This window comes from Ictalurus punctatus, chromosome 22, assembly GCF_001660625.3.
Source record: "Ictalurus punctatus breed USDA103 chromosome 22, Coco_2.0, whole genome shotgun sequence".
In the NCBI taxonomy this organism is placed as follows: Eukaryota; Metazoa; Chordata; class Actinopteri; order Siluriformes; family Ictaluridae; genus Ictalurus; species Ictalurus punctatus.
Window position 1 is genome coordinate 5633659 of NC_030437.2, and position 23186 is coordinate 5656844.

The 23186-nt window shown below is 42.6% G+C and overlaps 1 protein-coding gene across 1 annotated transcript in view; it reads left to right on the forward strand.

Moving 5' to 3' along the window:
• Positions 1–23186, forward strand: part of ank1a (ankyrin 1, erythrocytic a) — a 53050-nt gene that overhangs the window by 16841 nt on the left and 13023 nt on the right. Inside the window, exons 23-39 of the mRNA XM_047149834.2 lie at positions 866–962; positions 1213–1291; positions 1651–1766; positions 2841–3065; positions 3336–3490; positions 3666–3877; positions 5584–5788; positions 6737–6833; positions 10380–10608; positions 11023–11151; positions 11312–11431; positions 11546–11630; positions 11783–11857; positions 14864–14995; positions 15561–15698; positions 20709–21339; positions 21614–21953. Coding sequence (XP_047005790.2) covers positions 866–962; positions 1213–1291; positions 1651–1766; positions 2841–3065; positions 3336–3490; positions 3666–3877; positions 5584–5788; positions 6737–6833; positions 10380–10608; positions 11023–11151; positions 11312–11431; positions 11546–11630; positions 11783–11857; positions 14864–14995; positions 15561–15698; positions 20709–21339; positions 21614–21953 — 3065 coding nt within the window. The remainder of the gene's footprint in view (positions 1–865; positions 963–1212; positions 1292–1650; positions 1767–2840; positions 3066–3335; positions 3491–3665; positions 3878–5583; positions 5789–6736; positions 6834–10379; positions 10609–11022; positions 11152–11311; positions 11432–11545; positions 11631–11782; positions 11858–14863; positions 14996–15560; positions 15699–20708; positions 21340–21613; positions 21954–23186) is intronic.

Genomic DNA, 23186 nt, shown 5'->3' on the forward strand with positions numbered 1-23186 from the left:
AAAAAGCTAAAGAAAGGCCTATCTGAATGCCTTGATGTACTGTATTGGCAAATTGTGCATTTGTGTATGCTTATATGGTCTTGAATCTGCTGGAAGTTTCTGGAGATACTAGAACTCAGAAATGTCCTGAAAACCCTGTTCATGTTCAGATGATCCTGATGATGTACGGATCGTACCACCTAATGATGATCTTTGTGACAACTCCACTAGGAGTCAGTAACCTACAAAGATGAATTCTATCATTTTCGATCTGAATAGCAGATTAGATTTGTAATGCGTCGCAGTTAATGCAATATTTATGCAAAAATAAATTGCATTATAAGGAGGCGCATTCATTTCATAGGACTGGGTCTGTAACAAGAACGTTACAAAGCATTCCATCATTGTCCTGTGTTTAGGTCGATAAAGCCTCATTTATGAAATATAACCAGAAAAGTTTAAACGTCAGTGTCACCCTTATTTTAACTTGTAGCTAATATTTTGTATACAGGTCATTTTCATATATGTCAATATAAAATATATAAAATAGTTGTAACTATAACAATATATAAACTTCCATGGTGATTATTAACGTACGATATTAATGATCTTTTTCAAAAACGCTCATTTTTTTTAGTTGATTAACTTATTCAAGAGGTTTTCACGAATGAGGCCAACTGTGTTTGTGTTGTGTTTGTGTTGTGTTCCAATCCCTCACCTTACAATGTCTGCGCTCTGCTTCTAACAGTTTCTCCCATTCCTACTCACACTTCTTAACCAAGATACGGTGACTCACAATCCCTGTAGTTTATTCTGTCATTTTTCCACATCTCGTACTATTATTACGGATTGTCTTTCTTTTTCTCCTCCTTTTCCCATGCGGCAGGCGAGGAGCTGCTGGGAACAGAGATTACCAGGTATTTGAGGATGGACGGCATGAGGGACCATGATGACGATTTCCTTTCCTCCAGGACAGTCACAGAGTATGACAGAGAGGGCTGCAATAATACTGTTGGACATTATTCAAATGTGATGTGAGGTGCAGGCGTACTACAGCAGAAGAGAAACAGCAGAGAGAGTTAGGAATAGTTAGACAACAGATGCTGAGTTAATGTCCTGATTTGTTAAAAAATAAAAATTAAAAGGCCTGAGTGCAAAGTCACGTTGGATAAGCAATTGGAAACTATGAGATATATTATATTATACTATTATTTTCTACTTTTTGCTCAACAGAAACTACTCACCTGCTGTTCCAAGGATCCCCTGTGTCTCTCCTGAAACCGTCATGCTGAAAGAACATGACATGGATCAGGTGCACCTTAATTATACATTTGTTCCACACTTGTTTACTTTTTAACATTAGATATTAAGGGGCAGTAGTGGCTTGGCAGTTAAGGCTCTGGGTTACTGATCAGAAGGTCGGGGATTCAAGTCCCATTGCCAAGCTGCCACTGTTGGGCCCTTGAGCAAGGCCCTTAACCCACTCTGCTCCAGGGGGCGCTGTATCATGGCTGACCCTGTGCTCTGACCCCAACTTCCTAACATGCTGGGGTATGCAAAGAAAGGAATTTCACTGTGCTGTAATGTATATGTGATCAATAAAGATTCATTATCATTATATTATCTCTTGACCATAGAATTACAGACGTTTTTCTTATTTCCCCATAACAGCAGCACACTCCAATCCCAATGCCCAAAGAGTATGATGATGACTCTCTGATTCCTAGCAGTCCAGCCACAGAGACCTCAGATAATGTGAGTCCAGTGGCCAGCCCTATCCACACTGGGTAAGTGCAGATTTTAATACCCATATATTAAATATTGTGCATTTGTTACTATACTGTCATCTAGAAAGTACAAAAAAAACAACAACAAAAAACATTGCTCTACTGAACTCGAGCACCCACACCACAATGAATTTCTTACCATGTCTGTGTTTTTCCATGCGTATTTCAATACTCATATATTTAGATAATTAAAAATAAAGGATAACATTTTGGGACATGCGGTAGGAAACTAATCAACAGGAATCCTTTTGCTATAAAGCCAGGTCCCAAGTGTTTTATTCCCTTATACCACAGCAATTTGCCATCTGCCATCGATGATTAAAATTAGTTTTTAATGTTTTAATGAATAACACACACATTTATAAAACTATTTATGGTTAGGTTTAATGTTGTGGAATGTCTGTTAGTTTCTGTTCCTAATTAGTTCTTGTTATAGCAGCTATAAAAGAAAGAAAAGATTTCTCTCTCTTCAAGTTAATTAGACAAAAGCACAAATAAATAAATAAATGAATAAATTTAAAAACCCTGTCATGTTACTGAGAATCCAAAAAGTACAAAGTCCTCTGCCCTGAAGTTACAAAGTGCTGACACAGGCGGCTCCTTCCATAAATTTTGGGGAAAAAACAACAACAAGCAGCCCCTATATTTAATAATAAAGGCCTTTGTTCATGCAGACTGTGTCATACAAGTTTCTGTGAATTAGAATATAAACCTGTGAGCTGCTTCACAGCCAGCACGACTGTCAGAGCTGTTCTAGAAAATTGAGACATCAACATCATCTTATTCTCAAAATTTGACAGAATTCTAATTTGCAAAAGTGATTTAACTGGATTTTAATATATATATATATATATATATATATATATATATATATATATATATATATATATATATATATATATATCTTAACAGTATGTAACATTTCATATGCAGTGGCTCATTCATTTACAATATAACACATCTGTTGTTATCTCGATATTATCAGGCCAGAAAGTCATAGTGTAATGCCTATTTGTCTAGGTGGGTTTGTGTTGCAACTTCATAGTAAACAGAGTTTGTTTCATGGATTTGCAGCTTCTTGGTTAGCTTCATGGTGGATGCAAGAGGTGGCTCAATGAGAGGAAGCAGACACAATGGTTTGCGTGTTATCATACCACCACGAACATGTGCAGCCCCAACACGCATCACCTGCCGCCTGGTGAAGCCCCAAAAGCTCTCCACTCCACCTCCTCTGGTGGAGGGTGAGGGTTTAGCTAGCCGAATCATCTCACTGGGTCCAGCTAGCATGCAGTTTCTGGGGTGAGTAAAGCATCCTGACCAACTTTCCCAAAAGATTTTGTGGAAAGATGGCATTTTTAATGTTTTTGGTTACAATACTAAGATTAGTTGTAATTACTAGCGAGATTAGTTATCATTTTGAAATCTCACTTCTTCATCAGTTCTGAAGTGATGAAGCCCCTCCGACGAGACCATAACACCTGATTTATTACTAACGGATACTATTTTAGTAAAATGTCCACTGTGATGTAATAACTCAATCTCATGGCTTGCCAAAATTCTGTTTTCCAGACCGGTGATTGTGGAGATCCCTCATTTTGCAGCACTTGGGCGGGGAGACAGGGAACTGGTGGTCTTAAGGAGTGAGAATGGCTCTGTCTGGAAGGAGCACCGGAACCGTTATGGTGATGAAGTGTTGGAGACTATCCTCAATGGCATGGACGAAGGTGTGCACTTGGTCATGTTAATTTCGTCGCAACTTAATGTTCTGGTCAATTTAATTCTGAATTTACTGGAGCAATTGTTCTTTATTAACAGTTTCCTTTTTTATCTATGGGAGGATCATTAAGTATTCAAATAATTCAACTGGTGAATCATCTTTTCTATATTTTTTTTTTCTAGATTTAGAAAGTCAGGAGGAGCTTGGGAAGAAGCGTATCAGGCGCATCATCTCCACTGATTTCCCTCTCTACTTTGCTGTGGTCTCCCGCATCCAACAGGAGAGCGACTTGATTGGCCCTGAGGGGGGGCGTCTGACCAGCAAAATTCTTCCGTTGGTTCAGGCCAGTTTCCCTGAGGCGTCTGTCACCAAGCGGGTTCGCCTTGGACTGCAGGTGAGCTTGGATGAGGAGGATAACGAAGAGTTAGGACTATTGTCACCATAACACAACATTCATTGACATTTTATGTCATTCAGTCGCATGCTACCATTCCGTCCATGTAAATAAAATTATTGAAAAAAAAATTGTAAAAATATTAACCTTTGAAACGTTAAAACCTGAAATATCACCGTAGTTGTTTCACCAGGCTGGTTTTGTAGAGGTTTGATATTGGTATGTATGGTGTGAGCTGATAAGTTGAGTTAAATAAGAATGTCAAAATGAAAGAAGGCATGAATACAGCACTTATGAATGGTAAATGTTTCAGACATGGATTGCATGTAATGTCTATGTGGCTCTGCTAAGGCTTAAATGGTGCGACTGCATTCACTGCAATATGCAATAAAATGCTGAGTAGCATTGGAATTGCAAATATTTATATATCTACAAATATTTTAAGCCTTTGTGTCATATGCAATAAGACTATATGGCCAAAAGTTTGAGCACACCTGATCATCAGACTCAGATGAGCTTTTTGAACGTCCTGTTTCACTCGGACCTTGGTAATGTCTTCATGGAGCTGCTTTGTGCACAGAGGTATTGTCATGCTGGAACAGGTTCTGGCCTCGTAGTTCCAGTGAAGGGAAATTGTAATGCTACAGCATACAAAGACATCCTATACAATTGTGTGCTTCCAAACTCGTGGAAACAGTTTGAGGAAGATGGGTGTAATGGTCAGGTGTCACAAACCTTTGGCCACTATTCCTGCTTTGCTGGACAAGAAGAAATTGACACATTATTGCCTTATTGAGTTGAATGGTGGATGATTTTTATCAGCATGTTGGAATGGCTTCTGAGGAAAGTAAGAGTAAGTGCACAGAGACTGACTAAGGCGGTTTTTACATGTATGATGAATAATTGGAATGTGCCTTTGTGATAACCATGACTAAGCTTTTGAAATGACTGATGCTCGATAAACACAGAATTTTCACAATTATATAATTATTCTTGATTAGAGTTAGGTTAAATGCATGTATTCTCTTGTCCTGCTTCTGTAACAACGGGCTCATACCAAAGTCTGAACACATTTTTATGACCAATTGAACTGTGCACTTTGCATTATTTCCTTTGTTTGTAAACATTATGATCCAAAACTGTGCTTTGTAAATAGATAGACAGATGACACATACTCATTATAATATAAACAGGGTCATACATAACAGGGTAATATCTTTCTCCTTGTGATGTGAACGAACCACTACAATAAGGTCTGTTTAAATGAGAATTTTTGTAACAATTTCTTTTTATAATAAATATTCCTATCTGACCAGTTCATTCGTGTCTTGTTTGCTGTTCAGTTATTATCTCAATTATAATCGCTGCTGAGAATATATTCAACTTTTCTCTGTCTTTTCCCTCTGCTTCATCCCATATTTTGTCCCATTTGACTTCTCTTCTTCATTCTGGCTTCTCCACCAATTATTATTTCATTTGTTATTGCAAAATGTGCAATTTAAATTCTTGATTTTTCAATAATACGACTCTGCGCACATTCTGCATTTATCCTTTCCCTGTGTTCTGCGTCTCTCGCTGCCATTTGCATTCCTTTTCCTTTTACAACGCTGTACTTCTCCTTATATTTTTCTTTTTTTATCCGTTACACACATCCCTGAACATCATTCCCTACACACTTTCCTTTTACTGCTATACCTGGTGCTCAGGCCCAGCCGGTCCCTGATGAGCTGGTGGCCAAGCTGCTGGGGAACCAGGCCACCTTCAGCCCTGTGGTGACCGTGGAGCCGAGACGCCGTAAGTTCCATCGGCCCATTGGCCTGCGCATCCCGCTGCCTCCGTCCTGGAGGGACAGTCCGCGAGATTCTGGCGAGGGTGACACTACCAGCCTCCGCCTGCTCTGCAGTGTCATCGGTACGACAAGACTATTCGAAGAGAAACACTTGGTTCAGAAGGGTTAATGTTAATAATAATAATAATAATAATAATCATCATCATCATCATCATTATTATTAATATTATTAGCATTTTACAATGCTTACATGTGCTAATGCTTACAATAGAGTCAAACATTACACAGAACATACCTAAGCGCATATACGCATAAGCATTTGCAGTACATTACATTACTTTTTATAATTGATATTTTTCTAAATTTTTTTTTTTTTCTTACAAATATTTGTATCAAATTTACAGGTACAGTAGTAACACAATGCACACTATATAGCATACATCTGCTTAATGTTAGAGTAAAATGAGGTCCTGCTCTGATTGCTAGCTATCTTGAGCCACGGGAATCACTTCATGTAAACTATGAATAAATAATGACTGTTAAATGAAAAAGTGAGAAAGTCTGAGAGGCACTTGTAAAAGTATTCCTAAGGCAGAGTAACAGTAAGAGTTCGCACTCACTTTCAGTGTCCACTTCATCCTGGTCAGAGTTGCAGTAGATTCAGAGTGTATCCCAGCAACACGGGTTCTAAGGCAGGAAGGCAACAGTTGTGTCGCATATATTTAAACTTTCATGGACTGGACATTTGTTTAATATAAATATGACTTAGCTGTGAAGGAAACCTGTAATGCGTCGAATCTGGTCTGAAATGGACTATAGTTGTCCTTATGTTGCCTTCAGTTTATCTTGTGGGCATTCAATGCATCTTGCAGCGAGAGGCAGGGCGGTGATGTTATACTGAAAGGTCTATAATAGCAGCATGATGAATATAATGGTATATCTTAAAGTCTTTATTAGTGCATGCCTAGTCAACATAGCACAATAACATTCCATTAGGCATTATTTTTGAGATGGCCTGTGAACATCTGCTACATTACTTTAGTTAACATCAGCTGTTCTGCATTCCTTAGGTGGCACCGATCCAGCACAGTGGGAGGATATCACTGGCACAACCAAGCTTATATATGCTAATGACTGTGCCAATTTCACCACCAATGTGTCTGCACGGTAAGATAACAATGTGCATGAAATATGGGCCTCTTTAGCACATTCTTCAAAAATGGTCTGCACGTATATAGCATTTTGTTTTTTTACCTTAGCGGTACTTAGCACTTTACACTGGTTCTCATTCACCATTCATAAACACACTCACACACTAGGCACTAGCTTGCCATTGTGGCCAATCGGGGGCAACTTGGGGTTCGGTGTCTTGCCCAAGGACACTACGGCATGTGGGGTCATGTGGGCCGGTAACTGAACCGCCAATCCTATGATTAGTGGACAACCCGCTGTACCACCTGAGCCACAGCCACCCAGACATCCTTCTACACAGTCAGACAGACAGGCAACACTAGGATTAACAAGACCAGGATATAATTATAAACATGAGACAATGATATAAACAGAACCACAAAAAAGGCATTGTGAATCTGTTTGTTAGTGTTTATCAGAGTTATCATGTCACATAGAAATCAGTACCGGTGGAATCCTGGTATCACACGTCGATAGATACACCACTCTATCAACCTGTATTCCAGTGCCTCCCTGTGTTGGTGATTGGCTTGGAGCTTGTTTTCTGATGGGTCTCACATAAATTGTATACAATGACAAGGCTGGTAACCAACAATGCACTGAAAGTGAACAAGTTCTGGGCACATTTGGCCTAGGGGAGAAACTTAAGCTGCCCCCTGCTGGTTTGGCAATAACTGTAGAGATCCAAAAGTTCCTTATACAGTCTCTCTACCAGGTCATTCGACTCAGGATGGTGCCTAGAGGCTAGACTAATATTATTCCCACTTGGACGCTCAGTAACTGCCCTGTACATGTGTGAGGTAAACTGTAATCAGAGGCATCTTCTGGAAGCTTCTGTAGTCTGGTATGCAGTGGGAAGATCTAGGAAAGGGACAAGCTTCCATGCCTTGAGAATGAAATGACCATCACCATGTGCTTTTTCCTTCATAAAATAGGAAGTTTGGTATAAAGTCCACCATTGGCAACCAGGACCAATGGGATATGGGCAGTAGTCCTACCATCCCACTTGGCAGCTGATAAATCATGTCTGGTTTGGGAACATTGAGTCCAGATTTATAAATACAAGAAAGAACACCAGCCTTGAGATTTTAGATCATGGACAACTTTTATTACTAAAACTGAAATAAGTTTTATATATATATATATATATATATATATATATATATATATATATATATATATATATATATATGAAACAGGCAGAATGAGACATTAATTTGATTCTGATTTCTTTGTTGTTTCTTTAATGTCAGTCTGTTCTACTGATGACCTACATACAGGCTATCTCTCCTACCTGTATACTTGCGCAACACTAAAATACTGCTCAACATTGAATTTAATAATCATTTCCCAGACTGAGACACATTACCTGAACAATTGCAAGGCAAATGTAGACTGGAGTGTCTCCACTAAATGATTACCAATACAAATTTGGGTTTAGCCTGTGAGTGGTTGATCATAGTCTATGTGATGATCCATTTCCAATATTTCTTAGTTTACCAACCCCAAAATCAGCCCAGCTGGTGTGTATTATGTGTGGATGGAGAGTCCCCTTCAGCCAGTGTCTCCATTCCTCCCAGGCCTTTCTGATGGCAAGGATTTCCCAGTCGATGTCAATGTTTCTCTCAACTTGGGACAGCAAACTGGGTTCAGGTTAGCACTAGGTGCTCTTGTTTGCCACTGCAACAGTATGATGCCCACCTCAGAGACCTCCACCTTGACCACAAATGTGATTCTGGGGTCTGGATGATGAATGCCCTGGTGAAGCTCCTGAACAGATGTGAACACCCCTTGTGCAGGTGGTGACTAGTGTGGAGTGTTTTGAGGAGAGCAATGGGTGGTGCAGTATGCAAACTGAAGTTCCTGATAATGATCGCAGGTGGACGTTTGTGAAGCCCAGGAACTGCTGCTGAACACAGATGGTGCTGGAGTACAGCTAGTTCTAAACTTCTTGTATCTTGCAATCCTGCATACCCACACCAAAAGGTATAGGAAGCAAACTACATGGGCAACAGTGGTAAGATGGAACTGAAACTTTTGTACCATCACATATAACTTGTGTTCCAGCAATCTGGTCAACACGGTCTTCAAGTGCACATGACAAGACTTAAAGTATGTCAGCATTTATAAGGACACTATTTTAATGAACTCTCCCAGTTTGTTGGTGTTTGGACTGCAAGACTGGAACACTGAAAGGGCACCTGTGGAGCCATTCATCCTGGAGACCTCCACTAGGTCTGTGGACTACAAAGGGAACTTACCGACAAGACTCTCTCTTGTATCATTAGCAGAGACTCCCTTCAAATACAAACAGATAGGCACTTGGAAAAAGAAGAAAATGTATTGAACATTGGATTCCCTTAACAATTAGCCAATTTAGCCAAACAGGTCTTTGGTATGGGTTTGCAATGTTTCTGTTTATGGCCTGAGCTCTTGCAGTACATATAACCCAACACGGAGCTGTCTCTATCACGTTTTTAAAAGTGAGGTAAGTCCTATGTACATACATGCATTCCAGTGTAAGACCTAGAGACATTTAGAGGATATGGGGACTGATGATGATGGCTTTCTCATTCCAACTGCTGTTGGTAGCCAGGACGTGGAACTGAAATGTGTACTCAGAAGATCTGTCCTTTACTGGTTTGGAGTAGCTGCTTGCCTTCAATTGGTAAAATGTTCATAACACCATACCTCATCTCCCTGCCATTCCCAAAATAGCTGTGGTCTATTCACTTTTAAACAGAGACACTAAGAAAACAGTTTTAATAGCATCACTGGAAATAAATTAAATGGAGTATGGATTAAGTGCACAGAAGTTTGTAAAAGGAAGCTCTGACATGTTGCAGGCATTTATCTCTGGTTTGACTGCGTGGGAATCATAGGTAACAGGGCGATTCAAGCTCACTTCCTCCAGGGTAGTGGTTCCAAAGAGCAGAGAATTGTTGCTGAAGGTTTTGAAGTTGCTGTCAAATGAGCAAGATTTGTTTTAAGGTGACTGCTCCATACATTAGTGTGAGAAAATAGAACAGAATAATCTGAAAAAAAGTACAAAGTCAAATCCTAAGGAACAGGAATTATGGCTGGAATATACTTTAACTGTAACTGGCAATGCAGAAATCAACAAATGTAACAGTAACCTAAACCCAATACACCACAAACAAGGAGAATATCTGAACCTAAGGATATGTATAGTGAAATGTAAAATGAAGAGAGTTAACAAGAATAGGCATTGTCTAACACGAAATTCAAACCAGAGAAACCCGGAAATAATCAGGGATCAACATGAACAGATCTGATGTTATTGGTAATGCATTGACATTAAAGTCATGGAAAGGCAAGACAGGATAAGACCAGACATAATCAAGTTATAACTGGAAAAGCAAGTACATTTAACTCTGGGAGTCAGAGTCTTGGACGTATTTTTCACTGAAATTAGAATAAGTAAATTTGCTGTAGGAATTTATGGAATTTCAATCCAACAACTTCTTTCGTCTTTGTGCTTTCTTTTCACTTTTCTCACAGTTTTTGGCTAGCAGACTGTCCTCGCACTGCTGAAGCGGTTTCCTTTGCCAACCTTCTGTACCGTGAGCTGTCAGCAGTGCCATACATGGCTAAATTTGTAGTGTTTGCGAAGATGAATGAGGCGCGAGAAGGTCGATTGCGCTGCTACTGCATGACTGATGACAAGATGGACAAGACCCTAGAGCAGCACGAGAACTTCACAGAAGTGGCCCGCAGCAGAGACATAGAGGTTAGAAGTTTTACAATATTTTAATCAGAGAACTGGAACTGAAATGGATATTTATGTTAACAGAGCTATAGATCATTCATGAGCAAACACTAACACTACTGTAGAGTTGTTATCTAAGTACTGCTGCTGTAATCATAAAGACTGTCCTGTGCTTATTCTAGGCCTTAAGGATGCACGGTGAGATTAACTTGCTAGCCACTTTATTAGGGTGCTCCTAATATCCCCCTGCTCAATTATGCAATTCTCCAACTAGCCCTTGCACTGCAGTCACATGAGTGGCTGATTGGATAACATGAATGAGCAGGGGTGCAAGTGTTCCTATTCAAGTGATCCATGAGAATATTTGGGACCTGTGTGACTCACTTGAAAAGCATTATTTCATGCTATTCTGTAATACTGTGCCATTACTCGCAGGTAATGGAGGGCATGCCATTACACTTGGAGTGCTCAGGGAACTTGATCCCCATGAGGAAGGCTACTCAGCAACCCCGCTGCTTCAGCTTCCAGGCCTTCAGAGACAACAGACTTCCTGTCTCTGTGAAGGTACCAGCTAGTTTAAATGCATCTAGACAATTACATGCCACTAGCCACTAATTCCTTTATTGTTTATTCAAACTTTTCATATTTACTTGTAATTGCACTTCAGTGCCAGCACTGAAATCAAGATGTTTCTCAGCCTTTGTTTCTTCATTCACTCTTTCAGGTAAGAGACAGTAGTAAGGACCCCTCTGGCTTCTTGTCGTTCCTACGCAAGTCTACCAAGTATGAGGACAGTCAGCAAGTACTCTGCAACCTCAATATTACCATGCCACCATGCATAAAGGTAAAAACATCCACTCAACACTTTTATATGCATTTGTATTTCCTATTTATACAGTGATGTATACAAAAGTCTGACCTCTCAGTAAAAACAGTACATATTATGTGCCAATATCAGATTGGAGGGGGTGAGGACCGAAGGAGGACACTCACCCCTTTGGCCCTTAGAGAGAGATACAGTGCTCTCAATGAACCAACTGTAGGTAAGAACCGGCCTGCATATAGCTATAAACACATGTCTCCCATCCACACTCCATACTACCGTTGCTTGATTATGCTTTCAAAAACATTTGAGCTCTAGCATTAGACTGCAAGGCTGTCAAGGTCTGAGCCAATGATGGTCTGATTTCTGCAGGATCAATGAGCACCATGGAAAGGACGGAGTTAAAGATGGCTTTAATAGCCGAACAACTGGGACTGAGCTGGGCTGGTGAGTGAGTGAGTGAGAGTGAGTGAGAGAGTGAGTGAGTGAGAGAGTGAGTGCGTGAGGGAGTGAGTGCGTGAGGGAGTGAGTGAGTGAGAAAGTGAGTGAGTGAGAGAGTGAGTGAGTGTGTGAGAGAGTGAGTGCGTGAGAGAGTGAGTGCGTGAGTGAGTGTGAGAGTGACTGAGAGAGTGAGTGAGTGAGTGGGTGAGAGAGTGAGTGCGTGAGGGAGTGAGTGAGCGCGTGAGTGAGTGAGTGAGAGAGTGAGTGCATGAGAGAGAGAGTGAATGAGTGAGAGAGTGGGTGAGTGAGTGAGGGAGTGAGGGAGTGGGTGAGTGAGTGAGGGAGTGAGTGAGTGAGAGAGTGGGTGAGTGAGGGAGTGAGGGAGTGGGTGAGTGAGTGAGGGAGTGAGAGAGTGGGTGAGTGAGGGAGTGAGGGAGTGAGTGAGTGAGTGAGAGAGTGAGGGAGGGAGTGAGGGAGTGAGTGAGGGAGGGAGTGAGTGAGGGAGGGAGTGAGTGAGGGAGGGAGTGAGGGAGGGAGGGAGTGAGGGAGGGAGTGAGTGAGGGAGTGAGTGAGTGAGTGAGGGAGTGAGTGAGGGAGTGAGAGAGTGAGTGAGAGAGTGAGGGAGTGAGGGAGGGAGTGAGTGAATGAGGGAGTGAGTGAGGGAGTGAGAGAGTGAGTGAGGGAGTGAGGGAGTGAGTGAGGGAGGGAGTGAGTGAGTGAGGGAGTGAGGGAGTGAGTGAGAGAGTGAGGGAGTGAGTGAATGAGTGAGTGAGGGAGTGAGAGAGTGAGTGAGGGAGTGAGTGAGTGAGGGAGTGAGTGAGTGAGGGAGGGAGTGAGGGAGGGAGTGAGGGAGTGAGTGAGAGAGTGATGGAGTGAGTGAGGGAGTGAGTGAGGGAGTGAGTGAGTGAGTGAGGGAGTGAGTGAATGAGTGAGTGAGGGAGTGAGTGAGAGAGTGAGGGAGGGAGTGAGTGAGAGAGTGAGTGAGGGAGTGAGAGAGTGAGGGAGGGAGTGAGGGAGTGAGGGAGTGAGGGAGGGAGTGAGTGAGGGAGGGAGGGAGGGAGTGAGGGAGTGAGTGAGGGAGTGAGGGAGGGAGTGAGGGAGGGAGTGAGGGAGTGAGGGAGTGAGTGAGGGAGGGAGTGAGTGAGGGAGTGAGGGAGTGAGTGAGGGAGGGAGTGGGTGAGGGAGTGAGGGAGTGAGTGAATGAGTGAAGGAGGGAGTGAGTGAGTGAGTGAGGGAGGGAGGGAGTGAGTGAGGGAGTGAGGGAGTGAGTGAGGGAGTGAGTGAGGGAGGGAGTGAGTGAGGGAGTGAGTGAGTGAGGGAGTGAGTGAGGGAGAGAGTGAGTGAGGGAGTGAGTGAATGAGTGAAGGAGGGAGTGAGTGAGTGAGTGAGGGAGTGAGGGAGTGAGTGAGTGAGGGAGGGAGTGAGTGAGGGAGTGAGTGAGGGAGGGAGTGAGTGAGGGAGTGAGGGAGTGAGGGAGTGAGTGAGGAAGGGAGTGAGTGAGGGAGTGAGGGAGTGAGTGAGGGAGGGAGTGAGTGAGGGAGGGAGTGAGTGAGTGAGGGAGGGAGTGAGTGAGGGAGTGAGTGAGGGAGGGAGTGAGTGAGGGAGTGAGTGAGTGAGTGAGTGAGGGAGGGAGGGAGTGAGTGAGGGAGTGAGGGAGTGAGGGAGGGAGGGAGTGAGTGAGGGAGGGAGTGAGTGAGGGAGTGAGGGAGTGAGTGAGGGAGGGAGTGAGTGAGGGAGTGAGGGAGTGAGTGAGGGAGGGAGTGAGTGAGGGAGTGAGGGAGTGAGTGAGTGAGTGAGGGAGGGAGTGAGTGAGTGAGTGAGTGAGGGAGGGAGTGAGTGTGGGAGGGAGTGAGTGAGGGAGGGAGGGAGGGAGTGAGGGAGTGAGTGAGGGAGGGAGTGAGGGAGTGAGTGAGGGAGTGAGGGAGGGAGTGAGTGAGGGAGGGAGTGAGTGAGGGAGTGAGGGAGTGAGTGAGGGAGTGAGGGAGGGAGTGAGTGAGGGAGGGAGTGAGTGAGGGAGTGAGGGAGTGAGTGAGGGAGTGAGGGAGGGAGTGAGTGAGGGAGGGAGTGAGTGAGGGAGTGAGTGAGTGAGTGAGGGAGTGAGGGAGTGAGGGAGTGAGTGAGGGAGTGAGTGAGTGAGGGAGTGAGTGAGTGAGTGAGTGAGTGAGTGAGGGAGGGAGTGAGTGAGGGAGGGAGTGAGTGAGGGAGTGAGTGAGTGAGTGAGGGAGTGAGGGAGTGAGGGAGTGAGTGAGGGAGTGAGTGAGTGAGGGAGTGAGTGAGTGAGTGAGTGAGTGAGTGAGGGAGGGAGTGAGTGAGGGAGGGAGTGAGTGAGTGAGTGAGTGAGGGAGTGAGGGAGGGAGTGAGTGAGGGAGGGAGTGAGTGAGGGAGTGAGTGAGTGAGTGAGGGAGTGAGGGAGTGAGGGAGTGAGTGAGGGAGTGAGTGAGTGAGGGAGTGAGTGAGTGAGTGAGGGAGTGAGGGAGTGAGGGAGTGAGGGAGTGAGTGAGTGAGGGAGTGAGGGAGTGAGGGAGTGAGTGAGGGAGTGAGTGAGTGAGGGAGTGAGTGAGTGAGTGAGGGAGTGAGGGAGTGAGTGAGGGAGTGAGGGAGTGAGTGAGTGAGGGAGTGAGGGAGTGAGTGAGTGAGTGAGGGAGTGAGTGAGTGAGGGAGTGAGGGAGGGAGTGAGTGAGGGAGTGAGTGAGGGAGTGCATTTATTTGTGAGGTTTGTTAAATGATTATTAATGTTATGTGTTTTCAAGACGTATCTGGAGCCTCGTTGTTTCTTTAAAATTGAGGAAATGTTTTAGCCACAAACTTTTCCCTGTGAGATCATTTAACAGGAAAATAGTAGTAATGTTGTAATAGTAGTAATAATAGTAATGTTGTTGTGCTTTAGAAAGACTGACGCTGTTTGTCAGGCAGGATCAAGAACTGTGCTTATTAAGGAGTATGACACAAATCATTAATTGATGTGTACAAGCTCGTAAATGTTTTAAAATACCTTCTCTAATCCCCATGTAGAGCTGGCCCGAGAACTCCAATTCAATGTGGATGAAATTAATAGGATTCGCGTGGAGAACCCCAATTCACTCCTGGAACAGAGTTCGACACTGCTCAATTTGTGGATTAGCCGTGAAGGCAAGAGGGCCCAAAGTAAGTGCTTCATCAGCTGTGAATAGCAGGCTTAACGCCTGAAGTCCTTTCGTCATCCAGGTGACTTGGAAATGATTCCAACTCTTACAGTCATCTGAGCTGCTTCATCAGGTGTATTAATGGTGAACATTCCCTGAAATTTTGTTGAAAATTGAGTCCAACTACAACGTCATGGTGTCGTTTCTCAGCTGCACTCTACAGTATATCTAGTAGACAAGGAACAGTCTTTTGAGTATATCAAAGTACAAAAGCAGAATGAATGAAGGAATGAATTTCCCAGTTGCAGTAGGACTTTCCTGTAATGATTGGCGAAATGTCTTACTGCTAAACTGGCTCGCTGTTCTCGGGCCCATGGTATATTCGCCAACCATACTGCAATTACAATGCTGCACTGTAACAATGAGATTAAATAGCCCATGTATCCCTTATATAAGTATAATATCCTGTGTCTTGTGATATTGAAAAAAAAAGATGATATTTGATCATATTTAGCCTTTTTACTCTGGATGTGAATTATGGATAAGATCTGCAGTTCTTTCTGCCCCGGTACTCTGCCCTGCTACAGTGGAGAGCCTGTTCATGGCACTGAAGAACATTGACCGAATGGACATTGTGAACATGCTGGAAGGTCACCAGGGTAACCAGGAACAAGAAAGGCGCAGACACAATGACCGAGACCACCTCTCTCTTGGCATATCAAATGGTAAGAGATTCTTCAGTGCCTTGACCCTCCATAATTCCCCTTCCCCTGCCCCATGTGAGTCCTTTTACCCCAAAGCCAGGCTTCTCCTCACCTCCAGCTAACAGCTACAGCCATTCCCTGTGTTCTAACCACTTTATCCTTGATAATGCAGCTTAGAATATTTACATCATTAATTCTGCTGTCACCAGGACCAGGGCTAAGGACATCCCTACAAACCTGCTTACAGCTTTCTTAATCTGTCTGATGCTAATCAAATTTCATGGCCATTATTAAGTGTGTATGGCTATGTACAGTATGTTCTCTCAAATAATTAAAGACATAATAACTATCCTTCACACCTGGTGAATTAGAGTATAAGAGGTGTTTTGCGTCAGAGACGACTGTCCCGGGGATTAGTCAATTACTTGTTGCTATGCCCACTGTTTTCTAGTAAACAGAAATGCCCATATAAATCATGACCAGCAGTTATGCATACTGTTTTCTTCACTGTCTCTTCATGTGCGCTCAGAGTTGCATAATGCTGGCTGTCATGATTTAGCCTGCCACATGTTTGTTTGTTCATTATTATGGCATGACCATGATTTAAAATGCAGAAGTTAAGTAGACAACCAAGATCTCAGATCTGTTAAAGCGTTGGAACAAGTGGTTTAAGGCCACGTGTTAGAAATGTCAATTAGACCACTTAATGCTTTTCATGCTAATACAACATATAAAGTATGGTGCAAAGAAAAAAAATAAGATATCGTGTAAGGGTTGGATGTTACCTAGTTTCGAAACACCAGTGAGTGGATTTTTGCGTGCATGTATATACAGTATAATCTCCTTGTTTTGTCCCAGTAGTAGCTCTTTACTTTATTACAACTCTTAGTTACTTCTGGTTTCTTCATTTGCAATAAGCTGCCCTTGTAAGAGAAATAGCAAAGCAAGCTATTTGGTTCCAAAACTCTCGGTACAGTATTGCAGTTGCATACAAATAGCTTGTGTTGGAAAAATCGCACACTGAAAGACAAGATTTTGCTTGGAGAAATTAAACACAATCGGTAATCAATAACAATACAACCTGGCACACCAGTTAAAGGCATACCACAAGTCCAAACAATGTGTCATCCCTCTTCCCTTTGACCCCTCTCTTTGTGATCACTGGACATATCATCTGCAGCCTAGCCTCTTCCTCCTCCACCTCCTCCTCCTCCTCCTCCTCCTCCTCCTCCACAACTCTCTGACCTTTGACCTCATACAGACATCATGTTGACCTCTGGCCCTCACCTCTTTATCCTTAAGGCCTGCATTTTTGCCTATTCCTTTCCCACAAAAACACACCACCAATCTTACTTGTTTTTTTTTTCCTGTGATCAAAATTCCCTTCTCATTAGCTGTACACTCAGTGTCCCCTGCAGGAGGGAGGTGTTTCTGACCCTGTCACCTTCTGTGTCTGTCTCCTGTTCTCTCTCTCTCTCTCTCTCTCTCTTTCTCTCTGTCGTCTTCTCCTGTCCTCCCTCTTTCTATTTTCCTGTTCTGTTCCTTTCCACCTACACACCCCCTGCTCTCCTCTCTTCTTTCCCTGATGCCTGTATGCATGCACTTGAGGCCCATTGCTGTTTTGACTTCATCACTACTTGTGCATGTAGAGGTTGAATGCCGATCTATGGAGTTTTTGTATTATTTTTGAAGGGCTTTGCCTGGGGACCTAACGACACATTTAGCATACTCGTACTCCAACATGATTGACTGACACTCATAAGGCATATTTAAATCCTGTATGTAGGCCCTCAGACAGATGACAAATTAAAGGGAAGACCTGAATTCCGAGTGCAGAAACATAATGAATGCATAATGAATGCTTCAAGACAACTGTACGTTACGATACAATTAATCCATTAATGTAATACCGTGCTTTGTGGCATGTATAAAGTGCACTAAAAGCCCAGCTGACCGTGAATTTGGATCAACATGGACATTGAAAGAGTCACAGCTGTCTGTGTTTCAATAGGAACAGTGTCTAAAGCGATATGTTCATTTAGATCTATGAGAAAAAGATATCAGTAAATACAGCTGGAAATCAAAATTCGTGCATTCAGTTGCCATGACGCCATGGTAATAGTGTAATATGTAGTTACATTTACACTAATACCATGGCGTCATGGCAACTTTGTTTTGAGTTCAAAACAGAACACCTTTTCTTCAGGTTTCTGAGAATGTAAATGCGGAAGACGATCAGACTCAGTAAAAACACATCAGACACTTTCTGTTGTTTTGTTTTTTTTTTCCTTTAATTTGTCACCTGTCTGACTGGTTTTCAATGGAGCAGTGATTGCTGTGTAGTCTACGGAGACATGTACACAGTGTTGTATCCTCATCAAAACTGCTCTTTGTGTCCTCTGTATGTGTTTGTTTCTAAATGCACATGAGAATGCCCTTCAAACAATCTGCACTTTGGCATGCTGTATGTTTTGCATGTAGGGCTGAGTTGAGTTCGCCCAGCATGGCATGCAGCATAGAGGCTCAGCGCCTTTCCACTTCTCCTGTTACTGCATTTAGATGAGAAAGTTAAACGCTTTTTAGTCACTGTACTGTACTGTACTGTTTCTTGTCTGTCCTTTATCTGTGACTTGTGCATCACCTAAGCCTTAATTATATCCTTTTCTGTTTCCGTGTCAGTAATAAATCTCTGTTATTTTAAAATCATGGCTACTCCATTAGCCGTTTGTTTTCGTTTGCATTAGTAAGTGTGTGTTCGAGATACATATATGTGTGTATGTCTGCGCTCAGCAATGAACCTTCCTGAGTGTTTGTGGTTCTGTGGCTATGTTTTAACGGATTCCAAACGATTTATGTTGCTTTGTGTTTGTGTCTTTATCTGTCCGTGTGTATATCTCTGTTCATGCACAAGAAGCCCAAGTGTCCTCACCGTCACTACAGCCCTACATATGACGTTACACAACATTTATCACACGTTATTATATTGCTGCTCATGCTCATGTTTGTTCGATTGCCTCAACATTACTTTTCTACAACCACTATATGCTACATCAGTGTTGTAGGAATATTTATCAAATTTAAAAAAAAAAATCTAAATTTCCTAAAAACAATTGTTATTTGGGATACAATCTAGCTGACTAACAGGCGCATACAGCACTCAAACACATCCCGTACAGTATGGTAGTGTCTCTGGAGTGAGAATGTAGTCAGCTGGTGTCACTGATATCCCCTGCAGACTCAGCATATTCCTAACTACCAACTGCATTACACTCGTGTACTGCTTTCAGATACTAAGGGACAAAAATACCTCACAACGTACCTCAGCACCCCCAACCCCCACCCACCCCAAACCCCTCCACATACACAGACATACAAACAAACACACATTCGCATTTACAAATAAAATTCCTTCCATCACCTTCACTATTTGCTACCTTCTTGTTGTCTATTTTTTTCAAGCCTACTATACCAGCTCTCAATGCCTTCTATTTGTTATGAGAAATATTACCGTTGTAGGGATCACACTGAATTTGAAAACAATAAACAGAAAGCATTTGGACTTTGGATAAAACAGTAAAAACATAGACATATTAAGTATTCTACAGTTTATTTAGCATTTCATACTTCTGAAGGGAAATACACTATGAAGCTTGTGCAATTCTATTTCAACATTCGGGTTTTTACGTGGTAAATAATCCATGACAGTTTTTAATGCCAATATCACACCAATCATGATGCCTTTTATGGCTTAATCATAAATAAAAGGCCACTTTTTGGGTTAATGTTTTATTCTCTTTCACCGTATATCATAACACAGAATAAAAGTAACTGTGCTTAGACATTTAGGCCACGTGAGGAAGTGTATTCTTCCACTGAATTCACATTCCAGGGCCATGTGGTAAATGAAACCTTGTGTTGTGTATTGGACAAAGTTTTTTTTATCAGTGCAAGGCTGTAAAACAGGTCGGGGGTTACGGACTGGTCAAACAGCTTTTTTCAGGATAATAACATTGTGTCGCCCAATATACAAAATGCCCTATGTGCTTGTTTAACTATTTTAGAATGTGGCTCTTTGTATTGTGAAGACTTGAGCAGAGTTTTACGATTTTATTATCTGCTATAGTGCAGCTCAATTCAGTGCAGGTAAAGTCAAAAAATATGGATGCCATAATAGATGTTTATCTATCATATGTATTTCAAGGTAAATATCATATCCATGTGTTTCATGTTGCTTATTTAATGTATTATCAAATGTCAAATGAGTATGACTTCAATGATAAAGTCTAGCAAATAGCTATATAGGTTTTGATTTTCCTTTTTTGCATGTTTTCGGTTTGTTGATGGTCGAGGGCTTTTCATTTAACCATTAGTTGCTCTTTGCCATCAGAGTTGGAGCATTGGAGCATCCTTTGTAAAAAAAAAAAAAAATGGTTACCAAAATAAAAAAGGGTTATTTCCCTAAAATTGTCACCTTATATACATATATAGAAGTTATATACAGTTTCAATATTAACATGTTGTGAGGGAACATGTAAACCTGAGTATATGATTGCTTGCATGCATGCTCTGCAGCTTGACATTAATTACGAATAATATGACTTAAGCGCATGACAGCATTATGCACGTATGTCTATGAGCAGGTGGTGTGTCCCAGATCCTAAAGGTCTGTAGGGGTGTCTTTGCTTCCTGGTTGCTAACAGATAAAAATGAATCCTCTGCCCTTTTCTCTGGTGGCAGTAACCTGTAAAGTGTCAGACAGCGGAACAGCCTCAGTGTTTATTAGATAATAACTTGCGTATTGGACGCTGTCCCCTCCGCTGCCTGTACTCCTGCTGTTGGGCTGGTATGGCTTGCAAGAAATTTCCCATCCCATCCTTCCCTCCCACGACTCCAGATTATCCTTACCTTTTTCCCCTTGTGACCCTTCCTACCCCACCCTTCCCTGGTTCAGAGCACACCCCTCCTAGGGTCCTAAGGAGGGGATAGGGTGGGGAGGCGCATGTCAGTGTGCCTCTCTCTTTGTCACTCCAGGTTATGGACTGGTGGTTCAGGACGTGTTGATCTCACCAGCCTCCGGGCAGCACAGCCTGGCCTCACCAATGGGGCTTGAGCCCTACTGGCAGGAAGTGTCTAGCATGGATGGTGCTCCCATAGCCACCACTGAAGAAGATACACTTATGGAGATGTCCGAGGTACAAGTGTGGCCATCAGGCAAAAGCCCATGTCTGGTGGCCGTGGAGGACTCCTCACTTGAGTGTAGCAACGCTGAGGACTCAGAGGGGCTGTCCTACGGGAGTATGGGCAGACCAGGCAGTGCCACACCAGGTACAGGACACGGCCACATTGGGTTGAGCGGGTCCATCGAGCTGCTGGAGGACCAGTCCATTGGGGCAGACTCGGAACACAGCACTACCACTCCTGGAACAGGGGTCAACATCAATGGACTGGACGTAGGTCAAGGGTTGGAGACGGATGAGAAGGCAGTGGAGGTTGCGGTTGGTGCAGGCAGGAATGTTTCAGAAGGAGACATTGGAGGTTTGGGAGTAAGAGATGACACAGGCTTAGTGGAAGGCTTGTCTGTCATTGCAGGACAACAGAGGGTTTACGCTCGAATGTGTGAGTCTCCTGGGCTTAGCCGAGTGGCTGATCGCAACGGTGACAGGTGAGTTGGCACCGGTATAGATTTTATGATATCTTTTTTTGTTTACTTTCTGTTATTATTGAAACAGCTTACATGTTGGGACACTTCCAAGCTGACATTACTGTCCTTTCAACAATTCCTTTGCTTAGCAAAAGAGAAAAAGGAAAATGACTAGAAAAAAATAACTGAATAATGATTAGAACAATTTTAAACTTCAAATTAGATTATCTAGATATTCACCCAAACAAAAGATCTTTTATCATTTCTTCTATTAATTATTTCTTTTCCCTCTCAGGTCAAGTGCTGGTTCTTTCCTGTCCTACCTCCAAGACCAGACTGGCCCTGGATGGCATCCCATCCCAGATCCCACTCAGAGCTGGGCAGGAACCTCACAGCCAGCCAATTTCAGACAGGCCAAGGAGTCCATGATGTCATCAGTGAAGGCAGCAGTGGATGGAGATTTGAGCCAGTCCCAACTGTCCCAGGAAGCTTTGCTCCAACCGGTACGAGACATGGGGCACTCAGAGATCCTACGCGGGCATTTTTGGGGAACCCAGCCTTTTGAGAAGGGCCTAGGCTTCCCCCACAGAGTACCTGACCTTCGAGGATGGGAAGATATGCGTCTCAGAGGACAAGTAAGAGCTGGGGATTTGTTGGGAAGGGAAACTCACATGAGATAATAGGGTTTTGCGGAGCTTACCAGTATGTTGTGATGCAGGCACTCAAACTCAAAAGTGACACATCCATGAAGAGATTTGGTAGCTCATTTGAAGTTTTTGGGTTTAGATAGATCAGAAAGTCTTTCCAAGGAGGAAGAGAATATTATGTTGTGCTACATTACTTGAGCCGGTAAGTGATATTGCACTCCACTGGACAGTAGAGCATATAGCACCTGGAGACCTTGTTGGGATTGATGCTTTTGTTCGGTACCGGTTTGAAGTTGAGGTGTAGCTAGTGTAATGCTGCGTTTGTGGTGCTTTGTAATTGGTGCTTTGCAAGTTGTAATAACGTCGTTCCCACCTCGGCATGTTCGACATGCAACCTGGGGGGAAAAAACCCATAGAAACACCCACAAAAGCATGTTTTTTTTTGCTCCGTCAAAGCATGTAAACCTCATAAACAGCTATTTTAACCGCACTTTTACAGTTCCAGACCTGAGTGGCTATTGGTACTGTTCTACTATAGTGAACTTCAAACAGTCGTGTAATATTTTGGACTGAAATTGCAGTACAGCAACAACACTGGGTAATAGCGAGTAGCATTATCAATAAGCCAGCCTCGTTTGAATAATGAGCCTAACGTTGCAATTGTTGGATTTTTTTCGTAAAATAAACCTGTACTAAGGGAGTCAGTGGAAAATATTTTACAGTTAAAGAGATCCATGACTGCAAAACATTTGAGAACGTTTTTTTTTTTTTGCTCTTTTCTTAAAAACATAAACATTTATCGCTGATTGTTCACCCAACCACTCATGCATGTACACACACACACACACACAGAGAGAGACAACCCAAGAAGGACACAAGCAGTTGGTGCCAGATATAGCACCTGTCGTTTTTCCCCTCTCTCACCCTCACTATGGCCACTGCTGCTACTTTTGCTGTTGGGGGAGGGATTATATAAGATATATTTGGATTTGAATAAATGGACAATAAGGTCATTGACTACAGTTGCATCCAAAGAGTGGATAAAGCTTTTCTCATCGATTATGGTAATTCAGCATGAGGTTAACACTACGAATAGTCAGAACAAAGTCAAACGTGTCATAATGCACTGCATTGACCTTGTCATATCTGGCTTTGCTTCAACCATGTCTAAAGACTGAATTTGATGTTTGTCATTAGTCAAGAGTCAGTAAATTTGATATA